The following is a 20637-nucleotide window of genomic DNA, read 5'->3' on the forward strand; positions in this document are numbered from 1 at the left end:
TCATTGGCTTGGACCATTGCAATATTCTCCTCTCCAATATCCCTGATTCTACTCTTGGCTCTCAGCCACTATAAAACATCTTACAATGAATGTCACCTGTGCCTTTTTCAAAAGTCCTACCACTTGAGTCTCTACCATGAAGGATAACACCCTTACCTTCTTCTGTCTTTTCCTATCTTTTATTTATGTATTATTTGTCTCCTCCAACTATGAAATAGGTAATCAAGGGGCCAAGACAGTCCCCAGAAAAGGAATTAAATGTTCAATAGATTTTGTTGAATAAATAAAAGATTTTAATATATTAAGGATCTTCTCTCCATGCTAAAACAAAAGGTAAACATTTAATTTGTTGAATGATTATTTTAAAAAATTGACAGGCTGATTTAAAGCTAGTAAGGAAATAGAGCATAACTAAAATAGTCAACTGAAACTTGACAAAGAACTAACTTGGAAGACTGGCATAACTTGGTTTCAACACTTAAGAAACAGCTACAAATCCAAGAACACAGTTCAGTGAGATAGAACAAGTTCATAAGATCTGTTCTATACTATGGTAAAAAAAAATTTAATCTACAATAATTGGTAATATTTGGCAGGTACCAATGGCTTATGCTTGTAATCCTAGCTACTCAGAAGTATGAGATCTGAGGATCATGGTTGAAGGGACAGCCAGGGCAGGAAAGTCCACGGAAATGAAGCTGTGACTCAAGTTGTAGAGTGCTAGACTTGAGTAAAAAAAAAAGCTCAGGGACAGCACCCTGAGTTCAAACGCCAGGACTAGCACGCGTACACACACACACACACACACACACACACACACACACACACACGTACACCCTGTGATATTATAAGAATAGTCATATAGATCAATGGAACAGCAGAGTTCAGAAACAGATCTCAATATATATATATATCCAAGTTCAAACAAAAATGCTGAGCAAAATCAATGGGGAAAGATTAGATATTTTTAAAGGATATTGGAAAAAGGGATACTCATGTGGAATAATTCAATACTTCATCATTCTATACACAAATTAAAACCAAAATGGACCATAACCTAAATATAAAAGTTGTATGTGTAAAACATCTTTTTTGAAAGATCTGGGAGGATAATGAGAGCTATGATAGCTATGCTGGAAGCTGGAGATGATCGTATAGTCTTTATGAAAGTATCGTGAGGAAACCCAAGAAAAATGTACAAAAAGGTAACCAAAGGAGGAGGCTATAATGCTTGATAAGAAATGTACTCATTATCTTGCCCATGTAATTGTAACCCCTCTGTACAGTATTTTCACAATAAAAAAAGAACTCAAAAAGAAAAAAGAAAAAGAAAAATGTACAAAAAGGTAAAAAATGACCCTGCTTTTGCAGCTTTGGCAAACTTTCTCTAACAGAATATGAATAATAATCCCTCAAAACACTAAATAAATGAATTCATGTTGATCAAATTCAAATTTTCTACCCCCAAAAAATACCATTAATTAAATGAATAGGCAACCTACAAGGTGAGAAAATTTTTGCAAAAAATATTTGCCAATATTGGGAATATTTAAAGAACTATAAATCAATAAAAGCAAAAAATTTGAATAGACATCACACACACACACACACACACACACACACACACACACACACACACACACACACACACAGGCATTTGCCAACACTAACAGGTTAAGGTGTTCAGTATCAGCCGAAGGCCAGTGTCTCATGTCTGTAATCCTAGCTATTCAGGAGGCTGAGATCTGAGGATTGAGGTTGAGAGCCATCCCAGGCAGGAAAGTATGTGAGACTCTTAGCTCTAATTAAGTAGCAAAAAATCCAGAAGTGAATCTGTGACTCAAGTGGTATAGCACTAGCCTTGACCAAAAAAATGCCCAGGGACAGTGTCCAGGCTCTGAGTGCCAGGACCAGCACAAGAAGAAGGAGGAGGAAGAAGAAGAGGAAGAGGAGAAGGAGGAAGAGGAGGAGGAGGAGGAGGAGGAGGAGGAGGAGGAGGAGGAGGAGGAGGAGGAGGAGGAATAAAGAAGACGTTCCTCTTATATGTCAATATACAACTACCTATGACCCTGAAATTCTATTCCCAGGTATTTATCTAAGAGAACATATATCCACAAAATGGCTTACATGAGAAAGTTCATAGTAGTCTTACTTAACACACTCCAAGTTTGGAAACAGCAAACTAGTTAAAGTATGAAGTATTATACTATTTCAGACCACCTAGAAATATAAGCATATTATCAATTATACATAACACAAGGAGGAAAGCCAAAAGCTAAAGTGTACATACTTTAGATGCATTTGAAACCAAGAGTAATCTGAAGTGAGGACTTGAGGAAACTTTCCGAGATGATAGACCTGTGCTTTCAATTACCCATGTGTCAAAACTAATTACTAAACTAATTCTAAACATTTGCACATTTTACTATATGTAAATTATGCCAATAAAAAGAAAAACTTTATGTGTGGATGAGAGTATTGTGTTTGAATGGAAGCCTAAAAGAAATTGTTGTACTTTCTCAAAGCCTAACTTGTAGAGAAGAATTCCACACCAAGTCATGATTTTTCTTCCTGATCCTTCTTTCCCTGCACAATTACTTGATGTATTTTCACAGCCTTGGGAGAAATTGTCAACAGTGAACAAGACAATAAAACCAAAAGTGTACACAGACATATTGTCCTTTGAAAAGGCACTATTTTTCTGCATGGCTTAATTTAATTTCTTAGCAGAGGACTGTACCCAAGCTTTTAGTAGTGTGCTCAGCAATTATAAGTAGCATTCAAGATAATAAAAATTATGCAATGCAGATGAGTAAATAACACATTTTAAAATGTTTATTAAAAATGGGAAGATAAGTCAAGTGACCATGGCTCATGCCTACCTACTTAGGAAACTGAGATTTGGGGACTGCAGTTCAAAGCCAGCCTGGGTAGGAAAGTTTATGAGATTCTTATCTCCAATTAACCAAGAAAAAGCCAGAAGTGGGCTGTGGCTCAAGTGGTAGAACACCAGCCTTGAGCAAAATAAGCTCATAGTCAACACCAAGGCCCTGAGTTCAAGCCCCAGGACCAGCACCAAAAAAAAGGAAGGAAGGAAGGAAGGAAGGAAGGAAGGAAGGAAGGAAGGAAGGAAGGAAGGAAGGAAGGAAGGAAGGAAGGAAGGAAGGAAGGAAGGAAGGAAGGAAGGAAGGTAGGAAGAGAGGAAGGAAGGAGGGAAGGAAGGAGGGAAGGAAGGAAGGAAGGAAGGAAGGAAGGAAGGAAGGAAGGAAGGAAGGAAGGAAGGAAGGAAGGAAGGAAGGGAGGAAGGAAGGAGGGAAGGAAGGAAGGAAGGAAGGAAAAGGGAAGGTACGGCTGCCTGCATATCTGTTCAGTTAAATGGGCAGTTTTATAAAGAGAATTTTAAAAATGCTCTGTCAATGAAGTTTGCTAAGAGCACATAACAGATTATATTAGAAAATTACTTTTAAGAAGCCCATACTGAAGTGAATTTCTCAAGGAATTGTGCATTTGAAAATACTCTGCTGATAAGTGCTGTATCAGTACTTTGTCCTCCAAAGTGGATGGAATTTAAGATGATACTGTTCGACAGTACCTGATTTTCATAGAAATCTTTTTTCATTTGCCAAGGGCTTGCAGAATTTTCTATGAGTACTCTTACTCATGATCTCAAGTACAGAGTGATTTATCACAATCATATCTGGGTTGTTTTGGTAGATGTGGGAGATGGCTAAAAGAGGGAGCTAAATCTTAGCTAATCAGAATGAGATTGATTCTATTTGTTGGCAGGGATTTACAGCACAGTTAAAGCTTCCTTTGTGATGGAGATGCTTCTCTGTGATGTTGCATGTGGACAGTAGCTTCAGCCTCACCCACCTGCACTGCCCCTATACATTTCCCTACTTGTCTCTCCAGTCCCCAATCCTGCAAAACAATTAATTCTTCATAGTAACAAACCTCTTGCTTGATAATAAACCTCTCCTCTGGTATCACTTCACTCATTTTGTGTGCAAGCCTGTCCCACACCTGGCATATGGTGTTTCTATTGATCAATGGATCAATCGATGGATGGATAGATATATGCATCATGTCTTCTTGATCCATTCATCAGTTGTAGACCACCTGGGTGGTTTCCATAGCTTAGTTATTGCAAATGGTATCAAATGGTATGACAATGAGCATGGGTATGCAGGAGCCATTATTATACCCTGACATAACATTCTTTTGGATAAATGCCCAAAAGTAGTGTTGCTAGATCATAGGCTAGTAATTTTGCAGAATCTCCATACTGACTTCCATTGTGGTTGCATTAATTTATATACTCACCAATAGTGTACTTAGGATTCCTTTTCCCCACCCCCCAGCATATGTTGTTTTGTGGTTTTGATGGACTAGCTAAGTGTTTTAATGACTCCTGGTTTCCCTTTCCTTGTCTATTAAATTGAAGCCTATAACAACACCCTTTCTAAGTTTGCTTTTTAGTCCTGTGTGAGATATGCTGGTATATCTAGCAGTCCTGAACCTTTTTTCCTTCTTTTCCATCCAAAAGGGACTTTCATATCTAATGGCCAAACCACAGTCTTGTTTGCTTTTTCTGGAAACTTCCTGCAGTATCCCCATATATTTCTTGTGCTATTAAGCATTAGAAATGTCCTCTTGAATGTGTTTGTCTGTCTTGACTTCCCAAATAAGTAGCAGCTATTGGGACCATTGCTTATCATTTTTACAATCTTTGCAATATCAAGCATATTGTCTTGCATTTGGAAAATAAACGAATCTTAAGAAATCAAGTGCTTTGGTTATTAATTACAGACCACAAGATTTTTCCATTTTCCTTTCTTTGTGCTGTCCCCTGATAGTCAAGGCACTAGTATGGATAAGAAAAGAATTATCCAAACTCAATGAATTTATTCAACTAGTAAAAATAAATCTTTTTTTAGCATCTAGAGGCATGGATCAAGTGGTAGAATGCCTGCCTGGCAAAACTCCAGTATCACGAGAAAAAAAATGAAATCATTCACCATTTAAAAGACTGGCAAAAAAAAAAAAGAGTCAAACCTAGTGGTGCATACCTGTAAGCCTAGCTATTAGGAAACAGAGATTGGGAGAATCTTTGTCTGGACAAAAATGTTAGAGAGGCACACCCTCCTCATCTCAATCAGAAAACTGGAGATGGTAGAACAAATCTGTAATCCCAGCTATGCAAGAGGTATAGGCAGGAACATCATGTTCTAAGGCTGACTTAGGGGAAAAATACAAGATTCTACCTGAAAAATAATAAAAGCAAAAAAGGACTGGAGGTTTGCTCAAATAATAGAGCACCTGCAGAGCAGGCATGAGGTTCTGAGTTTAAACACTCGTGCTGCCAAAGAAAAAGGAAGTGGTAACAACAGAGTTCCTGTGAAAGATCTTAGAGGAGAAAGGTAACCCTGCCAATCAGCCTGTTGGATAACATTTCTGTTGCGTTTACCCTCAGTCTCTTCCTGGAATATCCAGCTTTTATACAGCTAATTAAACATCTTTACCTTATTTCATCCTGATTAATTCTTATCAGATCTCTCTTCACCTGATGACTTCTGGTTCTTAGTTTTATTTTGTGCTGGGGCTGGGGCTTGAACACAGGACTTTGAGATCTCCATCAGCTTTCCTATTTGAGATTGGTACTCTATCACTTGAACCACACCTCCAGTTCCAGTGTTTTGTTGGTTAATTAGAGATCTGAGTCTCGCTAACTTCTCTTCTGGCTTCCAACTACGATCCTCGGATCTCAGCCTCCTGAGTAGCTAGGATTACAAGTGTGAGCCACTGGCACGGGCATAACTTCTTATGTCTAATGCCAAAAATAAAGAAACAGAAAAGGTCAACATTCTTCCAAAGAAAAGTCCAGTTTTACACTCATGGTAGAAAGCACAGCACACAGCAGCGGGCTTTCTTGGTGAAGACTCAGAGGAGTCTTTTGAGAATACTTATTTGTACCTGCCATTATGAAAATTGTCATAATTAAGACTTAAGCTAAACTATGAGTTAATGACACAGTCTCCCATGAGATTTGCACCTTTAACGTTTCTGTCAATTGTTTGCTTGCCTTCTAATCTGTAAAATTTTAGTAACTCCCCATGGACCTCCGCATAAAGTTTCACTGAATCCACTTGGATGTCTTCCCTGGACGAGCATTAATCATTACGCTGTGAACTGCATCACTGATGTTAACTGCTCTGGGGAGAACATTGCACTATATATTTCAAAAATAAAAATGCTGTCTGAGAAAAAGTGATGCATACCATTCCACTTCCGTGATTTTTCTGCCACCACTTGCGTAACTGTAAGTTTTTTAAAAGTAATAACTGATGTGGGGATGGGAAGGGAAATCACAGAAATGGTGAGACAAATGACAAAGGGAACCAATGCAACCACAATACTCACAAGACACTGTGTTGGAAATGAACTTCACAACTCGAGGGAAGAAGAGTTGGGGCAGGGTGGGGCAAGCAGGAGAAAACGAGGGGGCGGGTAGCAATGTTCAACACGAATTGTACTCATTTCCTTACTTATGTAATTGTAACACCTCTGTATACCACCTTTACAAAAAAAAAAAAAAAGGAAAAGTAGTAACTGGCCAGGCACCAGTGGCCCACACCTGTAATCCTACCTACTCAGAAGCCTGAAATCTGAGGATCATGGTTTGAAGCCAGCCTGGGCAGGAAAGCTCATAAAACACATCTCCAATCAGCCATCAGGAAGCCAGAAGTAGCACTGTGGCTCAAAGTGGTAGAGCACTAGCCTTGAGCATCAAAGCTCAGGGACAACACTCAAGCCCTGAGTACTGGTGGTCTGGCTCAGGTAATAGAGTGCCAGCTGAACAAGTAAGCCAACTGAGAGCTTGAGGCCTAATACTTTAACACACACACACCCACACACACACACACACACACAAACACAAACACACATCATATGAAAAAGGCAGGGAGTGTAAGAAGGTGTATGAAAGTGGGAAGGACACACAATTAGCTCAAAATAGCCAATCTATTGTTGAAGTTTGGGGTGGGCACAGGAAGCACACTTTGTTAGAAATTTTCCATAATGGAAGTTTTTTTTTAAGCTGAGGAATAAAATTAAATGTACAAACTGATTTTTCTCAAGGTGCTTCGCTAGAGATAAGAGGATTCCGGTGGTTGGGTTTTAGGCCAGCTCCGCCCCTGCATCAGGCACGTGACTCTAATAGAAAATGACTCACATCCAGCTGGAAACTGGCTAAGGAGCTTTGTGGCACAGAGCTTAAGGCAAGGCTCTGAATACATAAGAGATACAGAAACAGTTAAATCTCTTGCGTTTTCCTCTGCAAAGAATACCGTACTCGGAAAGGAACATGGCATACAAGGAAGGATTCTTCCTAAAGCTGCCTGGGTTTAAGGAATCAGGCAGTAAAATAGCACAGAAAGTGAGCTTGATGTAATGTAATGGTGCTCGGTGAAAGCTGTAACTCCAAGTTCTGTGCTTTTCAATGTAAACCAAGGCCTTAGAAAACCATCATGGTGTGGGGGAAAAGGAACCCTACGGCACCACCGATGGGAATGTAAACTAGTACAACCACTCTGGACAGCAATCTGGAATTTCCTCAAAAAAGTAAACATAGACCTTCCCAGTGACCCAGCCATACCACTCCTAGGCATCTACCCTGAGCACCATAAACCACGATATGCTAAGGACACCTGCACCTCCATGTTCATTGCTGCACTATTCACAATAGCCAAGTTATGGAAACAGCCCAGATGCCCTACAATAGATGAGCGGATCCCAAAACTGTGGTACCTATACACATGGAAGTTCACGCTCCATTAGAAAGAATAAAATTATGTCATTTGCAAGGAAATGGGTGGAACTAAAACAAATCATGTTAAGTGAGGTAAGGCAAACTCAGAGTGACAAACAACACATGTTCTCTCTGATACGCAAGAGTTAGATCTCAAATGCACTGAGACATGACACCTTATACAGGATTCTAGATACTCACATACAGTAAAAAAAAAAAAAAAAAAAAAAAAAAAAGAGGATACTCTCAGGAGAGAATCACAAAGGTGCAATGGCTAAGTGCCTCTTCGTATTTATGTAAAACAATATATATACTGAAACAAACTCCAGGATATAGAAACAAAAGACTTTTTTTTTAGTTTTTAGTTTTTGATGATTCTATCTTCTTTACCTTCTATATGGTGTATTCACGTGTTGATCTTTGGAAGGGTGGAAGAGGGCACAGAACTCAAGGGAAAAAGAGTGAAAAAGAGTAATAGTGGAGTTCACTAGACATTGATGAAAAATGAACCATACAACTTGTGGTTGGATACAGGAGAGAAAGACTGGGAGGGAATAAGGGAATAGATGACACTGTACTTTTGAAGAAAATGTACTCATTGCCTGATTCATGTAATTGTAATCCCCTTGTTTACCACTTCTATACTAACAATAAAGTAAGTTAACTTAAAAAAAAAAGAAGAAGAAGAAAACCATCATGGATTGTTTTTGAAATTACATTAGGGCTCAACATATAAAACAATGAAGATAAGTTTCCCTTTAAAGAAAACTGCACTAAATCTCCAGCTTCTGGATTTCAAGTATTCTCCAGACAGACCCACTGAATAGCAGTGCATCTCTCCTTTTTGGAAAGTTCATTGGACATTTTGGCATTCGAGAAATCAGAAATGTCTGATTTTTTCTTTTTCATTAGCCTATATCAGCTAGCATATATGAGTGTGTATTAGCTGTACAAAAGGTTTTCACTGTGATATCTTCATAGATGCATACAGTGTGCCCTGATGAGTTCTTCTCCGACTCCTCATCCCTCCCCCTCCCCACTTCTTGAAACAATTTTCTCAGGTTTCACTGTTCTATTTTCCTATATGTGTATCCTGTATTTGACCTCTACCATATTCACTCCCATACTGCCTCCATTTTCCCCCTCTCCCACTGGTATTCAACCCCACCCCCACCCTGACAACCTGTTTTACATTTCTGTCATTCATTTTTAAGGACTAGATTGCACATAAAAGAGAATATGTGATACTTGTCTTTCCCTATCAGTTTACTTTCCTTAAAAGGTGATCCCTAGTTCCATCCATTTTCCTGCAAACAATATACTGGAAAAGAGCACCGTTAGAGGTATCACAATATCTGACTTCAAATTATACTGCAGAACCATAGTAACACAAACGGTAGGGTACTGACACAAAAAAGAGAGAGACATACAGATCAGTGAAATAGAAAAGCTTAGAAACAAACCCACACAGCTATAGCTATCTGATTTTTGACAAAGGTGTCAAAAAAATTTATGTTAGAGAAAAGACATACTCCTCACCAACCAGTGTTGGGAAAATTAGATATATACATGAAGAAGACTGAAACCACTATTTATGCCCCCTTTACAAAAATCAATTACAAATGGATCAAAGATCTTAATGTAAGACCAGAAACTAGGAGAGTGCAAGAGGAAGGGACAGCAAAAAGTCTTGAAGATATAAGTTGACACAGGTAGTGCTTTTCTAAATGCAACTCCAATTGCTCAAAAAAGAAAAAATGATATTGCACCGAACTGAAAAGGTCTTTATAGCAAAGGAAACAATTACCAGAATGCAGAGGAAACCTACAGAATAAGAAAAATATACTTGCCAGTTACTAATCAAGATAAAAGATTACTATCCAGAAGATATAAAGAACTCCAAAAAGTAAAGACTGAAAGAAATATCAGTCCAACTAGTAAATGAAAAAATTAATTTTGAAAATAGCTTTCAAAAGTAGTAATATGAATGTCTAATCAACACATGAAGAAATTTTTGGTATCTTTAGCCATAAAAAATGCAAATCAAGCCTGGCACTGGTGACTTACTCTGTAATCCTAGCTACTCAGGAGGCTGATATCTGAGGTTTGAAGTTCAAAGCCAACCCAAGCAGGAAAGTCCATGAGATTCTTATCTCCAGTTAACCACCAGAAAACTGGAAGTGGCATTGTGGCTAAAATGGTAGAGCACTCACCGTGAGCTGAAGAGCTGAGGGACAGCACCCAGACCCAGAGTTCAAGCCTCACAACCAACCAAAAAAAAATGCAAATCAAAACATCAGTAAGATTCCATTGCACTGATGGAATGGCTGCACGGCTACCATCAATAAACAAGCAACAACAAATGCTGGAAAACATGTGGGAAAAAAGGAACCCTAATCTTCTACTGGTGGGAATGTAAATTAGTGCAGGCACTACAAAAATAAGTATGGCTATTCCTTTAAAAACTAAACATAAGGGCTGGGAAGGTGGTTCAGTGGTAGAGTGCTTGCCTTGCATGCATGAGGCCCTGGGTTTGATTCCTCAGCACCACATAAGCAGAAAAAAACGAAAGTGGTGCTGTGACTTAAGTGGTAGAGTGCTAGATTTGAGCTGAAGAGCTGAGGGACAGCGCCTAGGCCCAGAGTTCAGGCTCCCTGACTGAAGGAGAAAAAAAAACCTAAACATAAGCCAGGTGCTAATGTTTCACACTTATTTGAGAGATTGGAAGGATCAAGGTTCCAGACCAGCCCAGGAAAAAAAGGTCCAAGATACTCTATTTCAGTGGCTGTGATGGCATGTGTCTATCTCCCAACCAAGACAAGAGACTTCAAATAGATGGGTCCAGACTCAGGAGTATGACCCAAATAGGAAGAGAAATCCTACATGAAAAATAACCAGCTAAAAAACCGGAGACGGAGTCATAGCTCAGTGATGAGTGTCTGCCTGACAGTGTGAAGCTTTGAGTTCAATTCCCAGTAGTTTCCCCCCACCAAAAAAAAATTAAACTAAACATAAAACTACCATATAATCCTCTTATTCTTCTCCTGATTCTATATCTAAAGGAATGTAGGTTAAAATACAGTCAGAGAGATCTGTATACCCAGTACTATTTACAAGAAGCAGCCTTGGTGTCCATCAGTGAATGGATAAAGAAGTATGTGTATATACATACACATGGATACACATCCATATACATGCACATGCACATGCACATGCATGTACTGTGCATGATGGAGTATGATTCAGACATAAAGAAGAATAAAATTATACCAACTATTTACATAACTTTCCTAATTGTGGAAGGACCTTAGGATGTTGAGAAGGGATTTCATGAGCAGGTTTCCTAACCACACATGTGCTTTATGATACCATTCCCTTGAACGCCACCCTCCAATCAGAAAAAAAGAATAGCTAGTAGGCAGAAGAGCCGCTTGCTGGGTTGCGGCTGGGGCTGTCCTGCACAGGAGCAGAAGGTGGCTGGTGATTGACAATTATCACAAAGGTAGAGTAACAAGAGCATCACCAGCATTCACACTTGCCCATGTACACACACCAGGTATAAGTACTGCTCTTTATCCATTTGTTTATATGCTGTAATTTAAACCTGAAGAATTGCCAAGAGAACTTTCTGACACTGCTGGCTTTACAATACACAATAAATTATGGATTCATTCTTTGGAAAAAAATCAGTTATACTGAGTTGCTTTTATTTGTAGATATAAAAATGAATATGCCAATGACTCGTGCCTTTAATCCTAGCTTATTCAAAAGGCTAATGTCTGGAGAATGGTGGTTCAAAGCAAACCCAAGCAGAGAGGTCCTGGAGCCTCCATTTCCAAAATAACCAGGAAAAAAACCAACTAGAGGTGTGGCTCAGGTGGTAGAGCACCAGCTGAGCAAACAAGCCAAGCAAGTAATTCAAACTCGGGTACCACAAAGGAAAAAAAAAGGATGTAAATATATAACTATATAATAGTAAACTACTTCAGGGTAGTGAATCTTTTTCCTAACTTCAGGTGAGCTTTTTATCAAACAACATGAAGAGCTTCAGCTGGCTTAGTAGAAGGCATGCTGGAGACAGATTTGCACCTACCTGAGACAGCAGAGCCAGCTCATGATGGCAGGTGACGGCGTTCCTGTTGGCTTCCATAAAATATCTCTGTGTGCGCTTGCGCTCCCGCTCCAGTTTCTTCTCCAAGGCCAGCTGAGATGTAGACAAGTTGTCTAAGTACTTCATCATGACATCAGATATCATGGAACAGACTTCTACAATGTCAGGGCGGGCGTCCGCATCAGGAGTGAGGCACCTGGGAGAAAAGCAGCTCGTTGTAACACTGGCCAGTCTGGGATGGGCTAGGGTGGGAGGGGTCACTGCGAAATGCTGCTGTGGGTCCCCGTGGTATGTCTATCAGCAGGAACCGGAGATAAGAAAGCAAAGGAGCCAGATTCCTGCATAGACAGCTAGGATTGCAGGTGTGAGCCATTTGTGCCTGACAGTATCCCTCTTTAAAAGGCAAGTATAACTGTTCACCATGATCTGAATACAAGATGGTTCACTGAATCCCATTGAATCCTGCAGATAAGAATGTAAAGTTTGCTGGGCGCTGGTGGCTCACGCCTGTAATACTAGCTGTTCAGGAGGCTGAGATCTGAGGATCACGGTTTAAAGCCAGCCCGGGCAAGAAAGTCCATGAGACTCTTATCTCCAATAAACCACTAGAAAACCAGAAGTGGCACTGTGGCTCAAGCGGTAGAGCACTAGCCTTGAGCTGAAGAGCACAGGGACAGTGCCCCGGCCCAGAGTTCAAGCCCCACGACTGACAAAAAAAAAAAAAAAAAGAATGTAAAGTTTCTATATATATTTTTTGTTTCTGACAAGATATAGATTTTTAGGAAAATCAGGATGACTGAAATTTTAGATGCATGGTTATCCATAATTTGTACATACAAGGAAATACAGAAAACCATGGCCTCTAGTTTGACTTTTCTTTACCAATAGAACTAATTTGACACATTGCATGCTAACATTTACAGTGACGTTGGAGGTAGAAAATAGCAATCCGTGCACTGCAGGTAGGAGCATTGCTTAGCCTGGCATATCTAGAAGCTTCTTCTGCTTTCAAAGCCCATTAGCAGATCATTGCATTATTTCTGGCATCTACTAGAGGACCTTGCTTGTGTTTAACTTCAAATTCTCTATATTGACTGAAATCATGTGTGCTTCTCATTAGAATTTAATTTGTTGGGATTTTGAGGAAAATACCTAATTTTCACATCTTATATATGATCTAGCAAGCAATCCATGAAGATTTCCCATGCACAGATGACTCCATTAGTCCATGATTGTTCTTTTATAACAGAAGTCAAAATAAGATTCCAAGTGGTAATTTGGAAATTTCTTACTGAATTTATTAAACATGAGTAGAGTATACACAAGTTTAAGCCGGGCATTCAGCATTGTCATTTTATGCTCTATGTTTTTTGCGTTTTCTTTTTATTCAAAGGCAATGGACTTGCCTTTTGGTTAGCATGATCTCGTGTTTAACGATCTTCATTCTATGCATTTATTATGTACCAAGTTAGGTAGGAGACTGCTACTAAAGTAATATTTTTAAGTTGGACAGCATCACTTCTTTGCTCAAGATGAAGATCTTCTATAGTTTCTTATGGACAACTGGACAAAACTAAAATTCCCGGAATGCCATAGAAGGTTCTTGTTAAATTACTCCTTACCTCCTCTGCTCTCCTAACCCTAACAGCACACTAATGCTCCTATCCACACCTTCCCGAATAGCCCAGGACTCTCCTATGGTCCTCATTTGTTTAATTTTTTTGTCCATTTGGTTGATTTTTTTCTTATAATATCCTGCCCTTTCCCTTTTGTTGTTGTTGTTGGTGGTGGTGGTGGTGGTGGTGATGGTGGTGGTGGTGCTTGAACTCACAGCCTGGGCACTGTCCCTGAGCTTCTTTACTCAAGGCTAGTGCTCTACCACTTTGAGCCACAGCACCATTTCCAGTTTTCTGATGGTTAATTGGAGATAAGAGTTTCACAGCATTTCCTGCCTAGGCTGGCTTTGACATGTGATCCTCAGATCTCAGCCTCCCGAGTAGCTAGGATTACAGGCATGAGCCACATTGCCCAGCCCTTTCCTTTTCTTATCTTTTATCCACTTGCCAAAACTCCATCTTCTAAGTCCCCACTAGAAAGATGTTTTAGACTATTCTCACACACACTTACTGTCCATGTCTTATATGTTCTCTGTTCACTGCTCTATTTAACTACCCAAAACTATTTTAACTACTACAATGTTTTTTGGGGGGGAGAGTCAGTACTAGGGTTTTGAACTCAGGACTTTGCACTTGCTAGGAAAATGCTCTACCACTTGTGTCGCTCTTCTAACCCCTGTCTGTGTTGGTTATTTTTAAGGTAGTACCTGGCATCTTATGCCGTGGAAGTTCTGGACTGCACTCCCCCTATTTGTGATTCTCCTTGACCCTGGAATGAGAGGTGCATGCCACCGTACCAGCCATTGGTTGAGATGGAGTCTCAACATTTTGTCTTTCTTTTCTTTTTTTTTCTTTTCTTTCTTTTTGTGTTTTTTTTTTTTTTTTTTTTTTGGCTCAGGCTAAGATTACATGCTTGAACCCAGACTAACAACCAAAGAGTATGTCTATCCATAACAATAAAAACAAAAACAACAAAACTTGGCCACAGACTTTGAGCTTCACAGGAACGCCTTCTACCAAAAGCTGCAGTTTAGCCTCATTGCTCTAAATGACTATCCATTTGGGTATGCCAGAGAAACTCTTAAGAGGAACTGAAGCCATCATAATACACAAGAAATGCTGATAGAAACTCTTAGCATGTAATGTGCATCATTGATTCTGTAGTCAAATAAGCATAAAATGTCATTCTAGAATAAATGAGACACCTTGTCCCCATGCTGCTCTGCAAGAGCAATCAGAAGATATTAGAGGGAAAAAAAAGTGGTTATGAGAGTCATTTTATGTTTAATGAAATCAAAGGTTGAAGGTGGGGTAGAAATGTGAAAATCCACTTGTCCTTAGAGCTCACTGCTGCTGTCAGCTCCAGTGCTAGACAGTTTATGTAACCACGTCCGGAGAGAAAAATCAGGCAATTGGAATAATTTGTGCATAAAACAAAACAGACAATACCATCTTAACAGTGTACTGTAAAGTACACTGTTCCAATATACTGAAAGATAAAAATAGCAATGCTGATACCAGGCAGAGAAACAAGATATATTTATTTTCAACTCTTCAAGGATGCAAAATTTTTCGCAATTTAAAAGCTTGCTAAGAAAGCAATGTTTCATTAACAAAATGTGCTTATATACCACATACAAAGGAAAAAAAGTAAGGTTCTACACATTAGAAGTACAAACTGTGAGCTCTGCCTGACAAGAACATAGAAAGAGAAACAGAGGGGATTGATTGTAAAGTGGAAGAAAGAAGATATATGTGACTAGAAACAATACACAGTTTAAGAAGGATTACAAGGGCTTGATATAGTGATACATGCCTAAAATCTCTGCTTTTAGGAGGCTGGGGCAGAAAAGGCAGGAGTTTGAGGGCAGCCTGGGCACAGAACAAGATCCTATCAAAGAAACAGAGGGGTGGCGGGGGTGGCTGTCAAAGAAAGACAGTGGGGAAGAAGGCAGGTAGGGAGAGAGAAAGAGGAAGGAGGGAGGGAAAGGAGAGGGAAGAAGGGAAAACGGGGAGAGGGAGAAAGGGAGGAAGGAAGAAAGGGAGGAAGGGAGGAAGGAAGGAAGGAAGGAGGGAGGGAGGGAGGGAGGGAGTCAACTTGTTCGAAAATAAGACAAACACACAGTGTCAAAGTAAAGTGAGGGAAGTATTCAAGTATAAAAACATGTTAGACAATCCAAGGAAGGCAGGAAGGAAGGCAGGAAGGAAGGCAGAAAGAAAGAAAGAAAGAAAGAAAGAAAGAAAGAAAGAAAGAAAGAAAGAAAGAAAGAAAGAAAGAAAGAAAGAAAGAAAGAAAGAAAGAAAGAAAGAAAGAAAGAAAGAAAGAAAGAAAGGAAGGAAGAAAGAAAGGAGGGAAGGAAGGAGGGAAGGAAGGAGGGAGGGAGGGAGGGAGGAAGGAAGGAAGGAAGGAAGGAAGGAAGGAAGGAAGGAGGGAAAGAGATTACAATAAACTTTAACCCCTTTAGGTTGTCTTATATTTAAAAGACTATCAAATTACTAACTGCTCTGATTATTAAGAAGGCTTTTGTGCTTTTAATTTGTCACTGGCCTATATTTCTTGAACAAAAATATAAGACTATAAGAGTATGGAAATTTGAAATTGTTCCTTTAAATTCTTTTGGAAGCTAATTTTTAAATACTAAAAATCCAAAACTAATTAAGTATGCAATTTCATGTAACTCATAGTTCATTTTGGTTTTGTGTCCAAATTTTCTGAAGAGAAAACTCAGTAATGCAAATCCAGACAAGAAGTCTTGAATAACTTCAGATGAAAATAACATCTGATAGCTAAGATATGGAACCAACCCAGATGCCCCTCAGTAGATGAATGGATCAAGAAAATGTGGTATATATACAATGGAATTTTATGCCTCCATCAGAAAGAATGACATTGCCCCATTTGTTAGGAAATGGAAAAACTTGGAAAAAATTATATTAAGTGAAGTAAGCCAGGTCCAAAGAAACATAGGTCCCATGATTTCCCTTATTTGTAATATCTAGTATATGTATGAGTCAAGCGGAAAAGGTCAGATAATGTGATGTCAGGAAAATGAACCCTTAGATGTGTATTTTAATGTTTTTTTTCTTTCATGCATGTGTTTCTAACGCATTTATAAGATTATCTCTTTGTTGCTTTGTATGTCCCTCCCCCACAGTATAACCCCTGCTTTCACTATGTTTGATGTCAGAATAACTTGTGGAGGAGATGGGGAAAAACCAGTTGTTTAAGGATACAGGTGGACCTGTTGCAACAATGAGAAATACAAGTTGTCATGTCCAAAACGAGGTTTACAACGTCGGTGTGGGGGGGGGGGGGAAGGGGAGGGAAGGAGAAGGATTGGGATTTGGGGGGAGGGGGGAGGCTGGGAAGGGATGTGAAGGGTAAACAAAGGAGGAGGCTGCAATGCTTGGTAAGAAATGTACGCATTATCCTGCCCATGTAACTGTAACTCCTCTGTACAGTATGTTCACAAATAAAATTAAATTAAATTTAAAAAGAAAAAAGAAAATAACATCTGTTCCAGAATGTACCCTGCAACCTTAATTTATGACTAGCTATAAAATTCCATTGTCAGTTCTATCTCATTATGAATGTACTCTTAAGTTGAAAGTACCTTCAAGAACATGCTGTCTGGAATGCCCCATGAGTGATTTTCTCCTCTGCACCATGGAGTGTGTGCCAGGCTGCCCACCCTCAACTCCTCCATAGAATAGACACAGCTTGACCTTAACCTTGCTGGTAACTTTCACCCTTTCCTTTCTCTCAACTTTTATTCTCTGAAGCCACAGCTGAATAAATTCGATTTTTTCATATTTCCAATATCATCCCACTCTTCCAATCAACTGAAGGATTTTTTTTTTCTAGTCGTGGGGCTTGAACTCTGGGCTTGGGCGCTGTCCCTGAGCTCTTCAGCTCAAGGCGAGCACTCTATCACCTGAGCCACAGTGCCACTTCCGTTTTTCTGGTGGTTTATTGGAGATAAGAGTCTCATTGACTTTCCTGCCAGGGCTGGCTTTGAACCATGATCTTCAGATGTCAGCCTCCTGAGTAGCTAGGATTACAGGCGTGAGCCACCAACGCCTGGCAGATTTTTTTGAATCCTCTTGGGATTATAGCCACAAAAATGATGACACCTTCCAACACACATCTGTCTACCCTCCACACTACCACACCACCAAAATGGACACCATGCCATCAAAATGGCCACCAACACTCAGTAGATAGAGATATCTCTTCTTCTTCCCACAGCCAGCATGAGTCTGCTGATCATCTTCAGCCTCAATATGTGAAGTACTGAGTTACCTCAGTATATAAGTTTGACAAGTTTCCATGTGATATTATGTCATCATTACAATATAGTTATCGCAGGATAGTAATAACATCACTATTGCTCATAACATTTAACTCTGTGGAGGGCATGATGATGCTGTGTGTATTGTCTTACTTAAGCTCTGAAGCCAGCCCACGAGGTAGTTACTGCTGTTGCCCCCATATCACTGATGAAGAAACTGGGTCTTTGGAAAGCTAAACTGAATGGGAGAAGAGGGAGTAGAGGCCAGTCAATTTAGAATGCAGCAAGGCTCGAAGCCTTTACGTTGTAATGTTGCTATCAGATGCCTGCTCTAGTCTATTAGCCCAGAGCAGAGCAGTGTGTGCACTGCCTGCTGAAGAACTGTCCAGAGGGAGTTATGGGGTCCTGAAGCTCAGCTTCACAAAATCAGAAACATGTCTCTCTGCCGCCCCCTCCCCCTTTTCCTGTTCTTTGTGGCACTCGGTACCTAAGAAAGGAGAAAGGAAGTGAGCAAATACAGACTTTTCTCATGACATCTCTGAAGACTTCTTTAATTCTTAAGGTAGTTTCCCAAGAACAAATACCAGAGGACAGAAACAGATCGTGGAGATGAGCACTTTCTATTTTTCTTTTTCTTTTTTTGTAGTACTGGGATTTGAACTCAGGGCTTCAAGCTTGCTAGGTAGGCTCAGAGAGCCATGCCTCTAGCCCGTTAGCATTTTGTTCATTTTGCAGAGAGGGTCACATGCTTTATTTAAGTGCCAGCCTTAGATCATGACCCTCCTACCCTCCTACTTCCACCCCCGCATAGCTGGGATCACAGGCATGTACCATCATACCTATATCGTTTTGAGATAAGGTCTCACTAGCCATTTAGCCTGGGCTGGCCCCAAACCATAATCATCTAGAGATGAGTAATTTAAATTCCCAGTTTGGATTCACCAGCAACAGAGCGTAGTTCAAGATGCATGGGGCTCAAATGGTGCAGAGAGCTTTCGGTTCCTTTCCAGCAATATTAATAACCACAGCTACCAATGGCTCACACATTTACCAAGCCCAGTGCAAAGTGGTTTGTTTAGGCCACTTTTTGTGTAACACTCCCCATTTCACTGGATGAGGACATAAAAACAGAGATGTAATTCCCTGTCTAGTACCTTCAGCCAGGCTAGACCTGGCTCCAGAGCCTGAGTCTGCTCACCAGACTAGATCAGTATTATACAGACAAGAAAAGCCCAAGAAAGAATTCTACAAACAGGCGAGGAGTAACCACTAGTACAAAACAGTGGGATGGGCAGAGAAAGGCAAGGGCAGAGGGGACAGGCAAAGCCGCGTGTGCCAGTGACAGGCCCTGGAGAGGAGGCAAGAGTAGAACAAATACCAAACCAAGGCTTAAGAGACTTGGGAATGGAGAAGAACACAATTCCCATCGGGGGTGACATTAGGACTTCTACAATCTAAATTAATGGGGACCTGATTCAAGCCCAGTTAAGGGGACAGATAATGCTGGTCCCCTTACGTACCTAAGGCATCCGTAACTAGTGGTCAGCCAGTATGGAGGAAGAGTCTGCCCTGTGCCAGGCCCCGTTCTAGGCATTGAACAGGTTAAGAACCAAAGGGACTCATCATTTGGGATTGAGGTTACGTTCTGGTGGAGAGGGCACAGTCAGCAAACAAGGAAGTGTACAGATGTGTATATAAAGGTCAGAGGGTTCTATCCATTGTATACAGGGGGCCAGGGAAGCACAGAACAAGGAAGAACATGAGGCTGCCAGGCATGGGCTCCCTGGCAAAGTCACAGTTCAGCAGAGAACCCAAGGGAGGGCTTGCATCATGCATGCATCTTAGGAAAGAGAATTTCAGGGAAAAGAAGAACAAAGGGAAGGTAGAAGGCTAGAGAGCAGGCAATGGGAGAGAGTACAGAGGAGACTGGGTGAGGCATGAACAAGGAAGCCTGTGGGGTAAGAGTCTGGTCCGAACTTAGGGGAGTCCAAGTATTAAGTTCCTACTGCATTAATGAGTAGAGCTTCTGACTTTCTTTGAAAACTTACAATAAAACACAAAAGTAGCGATAAAGAGCTAGGGGCAGATCTCAGCAGTAGAGTACTTGTGTGGTGTGTATAGGGTCCTGGGTTCAATTCCCCAGCACCCTAAGTAAGCAAAAACAAATATAAAAAAGAACAATCGTATCATGTAACATGGCCTTGTTCAGTTTCATGTATTTTTTCTTTTTCCCTATGTGTGCATATTTGTATGGGTTTTAAGAGAGTCACAGGAACACATCCTGTTTTACTTAGCTTCACATGGTTTTGACATGAAGCCTTCTGAATAATCTCACTAGTAGCTATGTAATACTTCAAGTGCATGCACGACTTCCTCTTGGACAACACAGTGGCGGCCTCCAAAAGACCACTGTGACGGATGACACACACAAGTCTTTCCAGGTCTGGATCATTCAGGGACCTGCCCCCTGCATGACTCCTTATACACAGGGAGTGACTACTGATAAGTGACTATTGGTATTTCTTCATGATCCCTACTTTGGAGAGGTGGGAGACTCATTACCTGCTGATGGTATCCCTCACTTTTTCAGAGTAGATGCCTTCTGGCACTGGTTCATACACAGCCTCCACTATCTGTAAAATAAACAGATTACAGTGATTGCAGTAAGGGGCCAGGTATGTCTGAATAGTAACACTTGGCTACAACATGAAATGGCTAATAAAACAAGACAACGCTATGCATAAGTTGTAATCAGAAATAAAAGCATCATGCTAGACTGGAGGCATGACCCACGTGGTAAATTATTAGCTA

The 20637-nt window shown here is 40.3% G+C and overlaps 1 protein-coding gene across 5 annotated transcripts in view; it reads right to left on the minus strand.

Annotated features, from left to right (window-relative positions):
* Positions 1-20637, minus strand: part of Nek10 (NIMA related kinase 10) — a 162929-nt gene that overhangs the window by 58878 nt on the left and 83414 nt on the right. For all 5 annotated transcript variants that reach the window (XM_070018725.1, XM_070018722.1, XM_070018723.1 and 2 more), the window contains exons 25-26: positions 20389-20459; positions 11901-12114 (exon numbers count right to left, since the gene is read on the minus strand). In XM_070018725.1, the coding sequence (XP_069874826.1) occupies positions 11901-12114; positions 20389-20459 (285 nt within the window). The remainder of the gene's footprint in view (positions 1-11900; positions 12115-20388; positions 20460-20637) is intronic.

This window comes from Dipodomys merriami, unplaced genomic scaffold, assembly GCF_024711535.1.
Source record: "Dipodomys merriami isolate MVZ:Mamm:240054 unplaced genomic scaffold, mDipMer1.0.p SCAF_13, whole genome shotgun sequence".
In the NCBI taxonomy this organism is placed as follows: Eukaryota; Metazoa; Chordata; class Mammalia; order Rodentia; family Heteromyidae; genus Dipodomys; species Dipodomys merriami.